Source organism: Nicotiana sylvestris, chromosome 2, assembly GCF_000393655.2.
Source record: "Nicotiana sylvestris chromosome 2, ASM39365v2, whole genome shotgun sequence".
Lineage (NCBI taxonomy): Eukaryota > Viridiplantae > Streptophyta > Magnoliopsida > Solanales > Solanaceae > Nicotiana > Nicotiana sylvestris.
Window position 1 is genome coordinate 9,484,246 of NC_091058.1, and position 8,776 is coordinate 9,493,021.

At 36.8% G+C, this 8,776-nt stretch overlaps 2 protein-coding genes across 2 annotated transcripts; one reads left to right on the forward strand and one right to left on the reverse strand.

Moving 5' to 3' along the window:
- The first annotated feature begins 5,035 nt into the window (after positions 1-5,035).
- On the forward strand, positions 5,036-6,322 carry LOC104241105 (casparian strip membrane protein 3-like). Its single transcript, XM_009796021.2, has 3 exons — positions 5,036-5,325; positions 5,612-5,735; positions 5,982-6,322. The coding sequence occupies exons 1-3, from the start codon at positions 5,111-5,113 to the stop codon at positions 6,195-6,197; spliced, it is 555 nt and encodes a 184-aa protein (XP_009794323.1). The 5' UTR covers positions 5,036-5,110; the 3' UTR covers positions 6,198-6,322.
- A 264-nt stretch (positions 6,323-6,586) lies between these two features.
- LOC104241106 (pentatricopeptide repeat-containing protein At5g15300) lies at positions 6,587-8,553 on the reverse strand. Its single transcript, XM_009796022.2, has one exon. The coding sequence runs from the start codon at positions 8,485-8,487 to the stop codon at positions 6,871-6,873; it is 1,617 nt and encodes a 538-aa protein (XP_009794324.1). The 5' UTR covers positions 8,488-8,553; the 3' UTR covers positions 6,587-6,870.
- Between the last annotated feature and the right edge of the window lie 223 nt (positions 8,554-8,776).

Sequence of the window (8,776 nt, forward strand, 5' to 3'; positions counted from 1 at the left end):
ATATATATATATATATATATATATATATAAGATTTTATATGATGAACCTATCAAATGAAAGGTCTTTGAGTCTAGTTTCTAACGCTTTAAACCGTTCGTCATTTGGACATTCCTACACAAAGTTATGATCAAATTACCAAAGGCTAGCAAAATGCGATCCCATGGTAGATTCTGCAATCGCAAAACCATTATGCAGTCCGCATAATAGATCTGCAACCACAAAAATGGTCCCAAAATGGGCCAGTGTAGCCCAATTCTGGGCACCAATTTTGCGGTGCATTATGCGACCTGCATACCAATTGTGCGGTCCATTATGCGATCGCAGACCCGGGTTCGGAGGGTTAATTTTGCTATTTTCATGACCCGACCCCATTTTAATATATAGGCTTTGGGGTTTCATTTGGGGCGATATTTAGATGATTTTAGAGAGAGTTAAGAGAATTTTAGAGAGAGAAGCCTAACATTCTAACCATTCAATCTTTCATCACTCTTCAAGAATCAAGGAAACCAATCATAAGATCTTCATCTAAGAGATTGGGATTGCTAGAATTTCCGTAACGTTGTAGTAACTTAAGAAAATCTTAAACAAGGTATGTAAGGCTAAAACCCCCTCTTCTTAGAATTGAGCTCCCACGGTGTCCATGCAAATATTGTAAGTCTGAAATTTGATTGATGTAGTACTTGTAATTTCAGAGGAATTGGTGTTGCAAGAATATATATGAAAGGTGTATCTCAATATGTTCAATATGCTATTCTTGGTAAATTGAAGATATGTGAAGAATGTGAACTATGTGCTAAAATGCCTAGATTTCAAGTCAAGTTTAAATTGAGATTGTTATGCCAAACTATGTGAAATCCTCTATGTATAAAGATGTTTGAAATAAATCAAATGAATTTGGGAAATAGAGTGTGGCCAACATGCCGAGAACTTGATCTATAATTGTGCCTGGTGATGCCTATGACATGAGAAAATATGAAACATATTATGAAATGAGTCTTAACTCTACTTTCCATAAACGACTTCAATAATAAAGTGTCCTAAAGGCTTTGTACACAATTTATGCCCATAAATGGTTGTTCGAGATAATGTTTTGCCTTATAGGTACATCCAATGTGATCCGAGTTATTACATTCTTCGATGTTGAAATTGTATATTGTCATATTTGGAAAAGAGTAATTCAAGAATAATTGTTGTAATTGCTTGTTTATGAATTTGATGTGTGTTTCTATTGTGGTTTGGTGTGTTCCCTCCTTTTTGGAAGAATCCTTTGTGTTTAAAGTTCTCATTGCTAATGAACTTGAGGTGTATGATTTCTAAAATATTGTATATGTCTATGATTCATGATTCCTCTCACGTGTACATGACATCTTGGATTGAATGGCTTGTTGTTGAAATTGATATTGATGTGAAATGTGGGGGAAAAGAGCTCGAATTATGAAATGCGGCCTAGTGCCAAGTATGATGTGATAATTGTGGCCCCAAGTGCCGATAAACTGATATATATGAAGTAAAGATTGAAATGAGATGATATATGGAAAAGGAAAAATGTCTTGGTAAGACGGCCTAGCTGATCGGGCCGTGATCGGATGTCATGCCACACACATGGTGGTATTGTACGATATTGAAATCGGAAAGTATGAAATTGTGACTGAGCTAAATGTCTCAAATGAGGCAACCTAGCTGATCGGGTCGTGATCGGACTCCGCACAAGAAGGCAGTGGTATTGTGAATGATGGTGCAACAGTATGAAATGTCCCAACCTAAAGCTATGAAAATTATGTGAAAGAGATGTGATTCCTTTTATTTGATGATGTAGTGATTGTTTAAAGCTTTTGTTGAATCTTTATGATTTCTTTGTTCTTGTATGGTTGTTCTTTCTAATGAGATGGTGTTTAGTTATACATACTAGTGATATTCGACAGCACTAACGTCCTTTTGCCGAGGACGCTACATCTTTAAATGGATGTAGGTGGTTCCATAGCAGGCAGTGTTGGTCGCAGCTAGTGACGCATCTTCCTTTCAGCTGACTTGGTGAGCTCCACTTCATTTCGGGGTCCTGTATCGTTGTTTATCATGTACTTTGTATTTTGAGGTATAGCCGGAGCCTTGTTGCTGGCATTTTCATATTATTCTTCAGTTATATCTAGAGGCTCCGTAGACAGGTTGTAGGTGGAGTTTGATAATGGGGAATTGAATTAGAAATATTGATATTTGGCAAAGATGTATAAAACTTGTAATATTTTGAAAATTATGAACGAAGTTGCTAATGGAAATGAAATTGAAGTCGTTAATGATATATTTATGAAGTATGATTAATGGAGTCCATCTCCTCTTTATTCATGAATTAGTTTAGGTAGAATGAAATCTAACAGGCTTGTTCAGTCGGGTTTACTCAGTTGAGCGTCGGTCGCGCTCCTCGATTTTTGGGGCGTGACACTTAGTGACTCTGACTTTGCTGAGAAAATTAGCGCCATTGGCAATCAGCTCTCTGCGATCAAGGATCTTCTCATTGCCACCTAGTCCACTGTTGGTACCATTCATGTTATCTCCAAGAAAACAGGGTCTGATGTCTCCCAGATACGAGTTGCAGTTCTCAAAGTAAGGGAAAACGCTGTCAAGGCTTTCAAGGAGGTTTATGACAAGCTTGACGGAATGGGTGTCTCAGCCAACGCCAGCTTTGATCAACTAAAGGAGACCATCTGCAACACTCTTACCTATTTTCTGCGTCGTTAGTGTGGAATTTTAAGATAATATTTCTTTGTTGTGCTATTTTTGGACTGAGATATCAGTCGGTGGATAATTTTTTTTCTTTCTTTTGTTATGTTCTCACTCTACCAGTACATTCTGCTATGGATTCTATTTATGCATGTCGTTTAGTTATTCCCTCTTTGCTGATGTTAAAAAGGGGGAGAAAGGATATATGTATTTTGTGCAGGTACAGAACAAGCCGACTATGGCACCCTTTGAGGGGGAGTCACAGATCCTGAAGAAGTCGACTACATGCGCTAATTACTACTCCTATTGAGGGGGAGCAAACTACAGGGAAGTCAACTGATGTGTCGACTACATGTGCCTCAAGCTACTTACTGCTCCTATTGAGGGGGAGCAAACTACAGGGAAGTCAACTGATGTTTATACATATATTATTTTGTCATCATAAAAAAAGGGAGATTGTTAGATCTAATTTTAATGATGAAAATAATATATTTGCTCTTTGTATATGAACTCTTGGATAGCTATCAAGATTGGTGAAATCAATCAGCAATGATCAAAGAACGTATGGATTGATATACAAGATTGGCGGAATAAATCAGAAGATACTGACAAGATCAAGAGATGCGATTAAAGGAAGAAGACATCAATCAGAAGATACTGTCGGCATCAATCAAGGCTAAACTAAAGGAATCAAATAAATTAAGATCTCGCTGAATATTCAATCAAGTGTCTAATTATGGAGGATCAAGATTTCGGGTTCAAAAGAGTCGTTGCAGAATAGCTTTATTCTTGAAAAGAATCAATCTCTTTTCAAGGATCAAATCTTTTGGGTTGGCAAATCTTTCCAGAATTCAAGCCTCTCTCAAAGTATTTAAACCTGTAATCACACCTTATCAAAATATACTTTGATCAAGCCAAACACCCTCTCTTTGTTCTACTGCAAACAAACATTGTAGCTCTCTAAGACCTGTTGTGTAACAAGTTAGAGAAGATAGAGAGAACAACACTGGTGAGGCATTGTATCAAAAGAAACGAGTGATATAGGAACGGAGCTATCACATCATTTTCCTTGTACTCGAAGAAACTCATTCACTAAATAAAACTCCCTTGCAACCTAAGGGGACTGGACTAGGATTCACATTGAATCCGAACTAGTATAAAAATTCTGGTGTCTTTAATTCCTGCATTTAATTTCAGCATCTTATATTCTGTTATTACTACTGTCAGTTTATTACATCTAGTCGACTAATTGAAAAACTAGTCAACTAACAGCAATTAAGTTTAAAAATAAACAATTCACCCCCCTCCCCCTCTTGTACTTTTAATGTGACTAGTTCTTAGTATTAATAATAAGTATTCCAATTTCTCAACAACAAAAAAAGAAAGGAAATATCCACTTTTTTGTAGTCAATGAAGCTTTGACAGAATGACAATAGTTTAAGGTGATATAAACTAAATTTCTTTCAATCCTATAAATAGACGTGTTAAGAATTTGTTAGTGTTGGTGCTTAAGACTGCAATCCGCCGGAAATAGGGCATAACCGCAATTAAATAGTATTACTACTACTTGTTTTCCAAAGATGCAGGTACAATCTCACTTCGATTTAATCAAGTTCTTCGCATGTTTTAGCACTTAACGCATCTTGAGCAAGATAGTCAAAAACCCTTAACTAACTAACTTTTGCTATCCTTTTAAAATTTAAACTCGATACAACATTGTCCCATTGGAAATTGGCTATTATCTCAGTGCTTATTTATCAGCTAATGCCCAATGCATCTTCTCCTATTCTCACTTGATATGTTAAGCATTTCTAAAACATAACCTTCTCCTTGCCCCATCTTTAGTGCACAATTAAAATAGGAAGAGAGAATCGAGAATCTAAATACCACTCGTTTTTACATAAAGAAATGAGAATCTAAAAATGCGAAGAGTTATTTACCAAATATCCTTACACCAAAAATATTAAAAAGAAAATACAGCTCATTTTTTACATAAAGAAATGAGAATCTAAAACCCAAGGAGTCAATGGGTTGAATAACAATTTTTGTAGTAGCATCGGTGACAAAATGTTCGAAATATACATCTTTTGGACCAAATTAAGTTGGCACATTTTCAAGTTCAAATTGGCAATGCATCAGACTACCAAGAAAGTAGGATTATCAAGACCAACCGTTCCACTTTTGACTTTATTTGTTTTTTTTTTTTTAAACTTACATAGTGGATTCTTGATTGTACAATTTGAGACTAACAGCATTTTTCCTAGTATAAATAACATGCTACTATTGTTCTATGTGTACCATGCATAACAGAAGTTGATAAGCTATCGAAATTAATTAGAAACCCTTCAAATTAATTCTTTATTACTTTCTACTAGATAGTAAATTGAGGAGAAGATGGGTGGTGTTGAAGCTGGAGAGGACACAAAAGATTCAAAGACAGAGCCCAAAGGGAACAGAGGAATTTCATTTCTTGATTTTATTATGAGAATATTTGCCATTGTAGGTACCTTGGGAAGTGCAATTGCCATGGGGAAAACTAATGATACCCTTCCCTCCTTCACTGAATTCATCAAGTTTAAGGCTGAGTACAAGGACCTTCCCACTTTCACGTAAGATAAATATATTATTATTCTATTTTATACATATTGCAATATAAAGATTTTTACACAATCTGTATAATTTAACCGTTATAGTAAGTTGCCTTATAAACATTGATTTTCTACACTATACGTAAATTTTAAACTGTAATAGTAAATTAATTGCCATTTTTATCACGTTACAAATTAATTTTTATCATGGAAATTTAAATAATTAGCTTATAAGTGACATTATGATGTAATTATGTAAATGTTTTTATTTTGCACTCGTTGACGTAAAATTTGTGAAAACTCATAGGTTCTTTGTGGTAGCGAATGGCATCGTTAGCGCATATTTGGCTGTATCTCTTGTCCTATCCATCTTACACATTGTCATGAGTGGTGCAAGAATAACCAGGGTGGTTTTGATCTTCTTTGATACGGTAAATTCTTGAATTAATTAGCTATGTGCGGGTTCGGGGAAGGGCCGGACACAAGGGTCTATCGTATTCATATGTAGTCTTACCTTGCATTTCTGCAAGAGGCTGTTTCTACGGCTCGATCTCATGACCTCCTGGTCACATGGCAGTAACTTTACCAGTTACGCCAACGCTCCCTTCAAATTAGCAACTTCAAATTTTAATTATCTTTACACATACAATAATTTCTGAGCTGATAATTAAAATCAGGTGATGATGGCATTTTTGACATCTGGAGCATCAGCAGCAGCAGCCATAGTATATTTGGCACACAAGGGAAATGAACGTGCAAATTGGATTGCTATATGTCAGCAGTATAACTCATTCTGCGATCGTGCCTCTGGCTCTTTGGTTGGATCGTTTATTGGAGTTCTTGTGTTTGTGCTGCTGATTATATTGTCTGCTCTGGCCCTTTCAAGAAACTGATTTCGTCCTATAATGATCACTTCATGCAGGAAGAAAGAACGTTTTCCTGTTGTTTTGTTTTTAATACTGTGTGTTTACATTCGAAAAAAATTCGATTTTTTGAGTTATTTTCTCATCTTAATTCTTACAAGCTGTTATTACATCTGTTTGTTTTAGTGATTCTTCCTCTCATTTAATAAAATTGATATTTAGAGTAGCACTGGGAATCATGAAATAATTATCTTTTAGCACTAGAAATCCTGGACTAATAATACTGTCAGCTAAGAATGAAGACTGTCTTTCTGAAAATCCATGTAGATCAATTTTCTGTAAGAAGCTTAGGAGTTAGGACCATATCAAGCAATAAAGTTATTTCAACTTCTAAACTACCTGACACCCCAAACACATCCTTAAAAAAATAGTAATAGTGTAAGCACCAATCAAAGAACTACAAAAATGTCTTAAATGATCAATGCAATAACATCAATGGACTACTGATAAAACAGCAGAATTGAAATTTCCATGTCTCGTGCACTACAGTGGTCTATGATGCGTAGAGGAGGAAGAATTGGATCAAAGGTGTCGTCTTTGGAATGAGGATGGACCTTCACGCGGAAGTTTAAGAAAGGGGGATTAAGATTGGTCGCGGATCACACATGGAGCTCTCCCAATCTCTGACCAGCCAATTTTATTTCTAAGAGTGCATAAGCTTTGAATCAAACAAAAAATTCTTGAGAGTGTCATCAGCCTCGATTAGAGTACAACCAGGTTCTTTCCAAACCCCATTATCATCCATCAACTTCCTCACCCTTTCAACACCATCCCATTCATCTCTTGAAGCATAGATGTTTGACAGCAAGACATAATCACCACTGTCTTCCCTTCCCAATTTAAGCAGTTGCTCATTAGCATACCTTCCCAGCTCGACATTGGAATGAACTTTACAAGCTCCTAGCAGAGTTCTCCATATAATAGCATTAGGTTCAATCTCCATCGTGTTAATGAAATCAAACGCTTCATGCAGTAGTCCTGCACGTGCTAGCACATCCACCATACACCCATAGTGCCTTATGTTCGGCTCAATATTGTACTCAGCTCTCATCATGTTGAAATATCCTCTGCCCTCATCAACTTTTCCTGCATGACTACAAGCAACTAATACCCCCACAAAAGTAATTTCATTAGGAATATACTTCATTCTCCTCATATCTTCAAAAAGAGAAATACATTCTTCAGAATGACCATGGAAAGCTAATCCTAGAATAATTATGTTCCAAGACGATACATCCTTTTCTCTCATGCCTTGAAAAACTTCAAGTGCTTTGCTGATGCTGCCACACCTAGCATACATGTCTACAAGTGCATTACCAAGAAATATACTTAACTCGCCTGCACCCATCTCGATAATAGATTGATGTATCTGCTCGCCAACATCCAAGAATGCTGAATCCGTGCAAGCGGATAACAGGTGTAACATGGTAACCTCGTCAGGGTGTTCCCCTGCACTTCTCATCTCTGCATACATTTTTAACGCGTTCTCATTTTCTCCACAAATAAGATATCCAGAAAGCATTGCATTCCAAGTTACAACATCCCGCTTTGGCACCATATTAAACAACTCCCTTGCATTTTCCATTTTCCCTTGCTTCACATACCCCGTGATCATCACATTCCAGGAAACCAAGTCTTTAACCGGCATATCATCAAACAGCCTCCATGCCACATCTAATTCACCTCTCCTCGCATAACCAGCAGTCAAAGCAGACCAAGCAACAACATCCCTTTTAGCAGAACCATCAAAAAGTTGCCCTGCAATTCTTATATCTCCAACATTAGCGTGAAAATATATGAGGGTATTCCTCGCAAATTTATTAGATTCAAATCCATGTTTCACAATTTTCCCATGAATGGTAAGGCCAGAAACAAGCCAAGAAAGCTTGGTACATGCCTTGAGTATAAACGGAAAAGTATAACTATCGGGACGTATGTAACGTTTTTCCATCTGGGCATAAAGGGAAAGGGCAAGTGAAGGCCTGAGACTCTGAGCTGAGCCTCTGAGCATGGTGTTCCACATGAAGAGGTCTGGTTGAGTAATTTGAGCAAACAGTTTGTGGGCATAGTGAATAGATGCTGAAAAGGTAACGGAAAAAGCATAAATGAGCTCCCTGAGAGCAAAGCGATTGGAGTTGAAACCACTGATGATCATCAAAGCGTGGATTTGCTTTAGGTATTGGAGATCTTTGCATTTGCTCCATAGTGATGATTGCCTGTGAAGATTTGAACTCCTGCTTGTTATTGTCTTTTTGATCATTTACCTCTCATTCTTCTGCTCCGACGGATTCATGAACTAATATTGGGCCTGGCCTCCTGGGCTTGATGTTTACTTTAGGCTCCGAGTATTCAGAAGCAGGACCGTTTACATCCGTATTTGTTGGGAGAAATTTAAAATAGCCAGATTTACAACTGGTCATTCAAAAATAGCCATAGTTTTAAAAGTAATCGAAATTTAGCCATTTTTCATGTAAAGATAAATCTGAGCGAAAACACTGTTCAAAACCCGAAAAATACGTCTCTATATTATATAGGAGTCAGCAAAGTAT

Coding starts and splice junctions, on each gene's coding strand:
- LOC104241106 (XM_009796022.2), bottom strand. CDS start 8,487: ATGATCAAAAAGACAATAACAAGCAGGAGTTCAAATCTTCACAGGCAA.
- LOC104241105 (XM_009796021.2), top strand. CDS start 5,111: ATGGGTGGTGTTGAAGCTGGAGAGGACACAAAAGATTCAAAGACAGAG. Junction 5,326..5,611: donor AAGGACCTTCCCACTTTCAC/GTAAGATAAATA, acceptor GAAAACTCATAG/GTTCTTTGTGGTAGCGAATG. Junction 5,736..5,981: donor TTTTGATCTTCTTTGATACG/GTAAATTCTTGA, acceptor AATTAAAATCAG/GTGATGATGGCATTTTTGAC.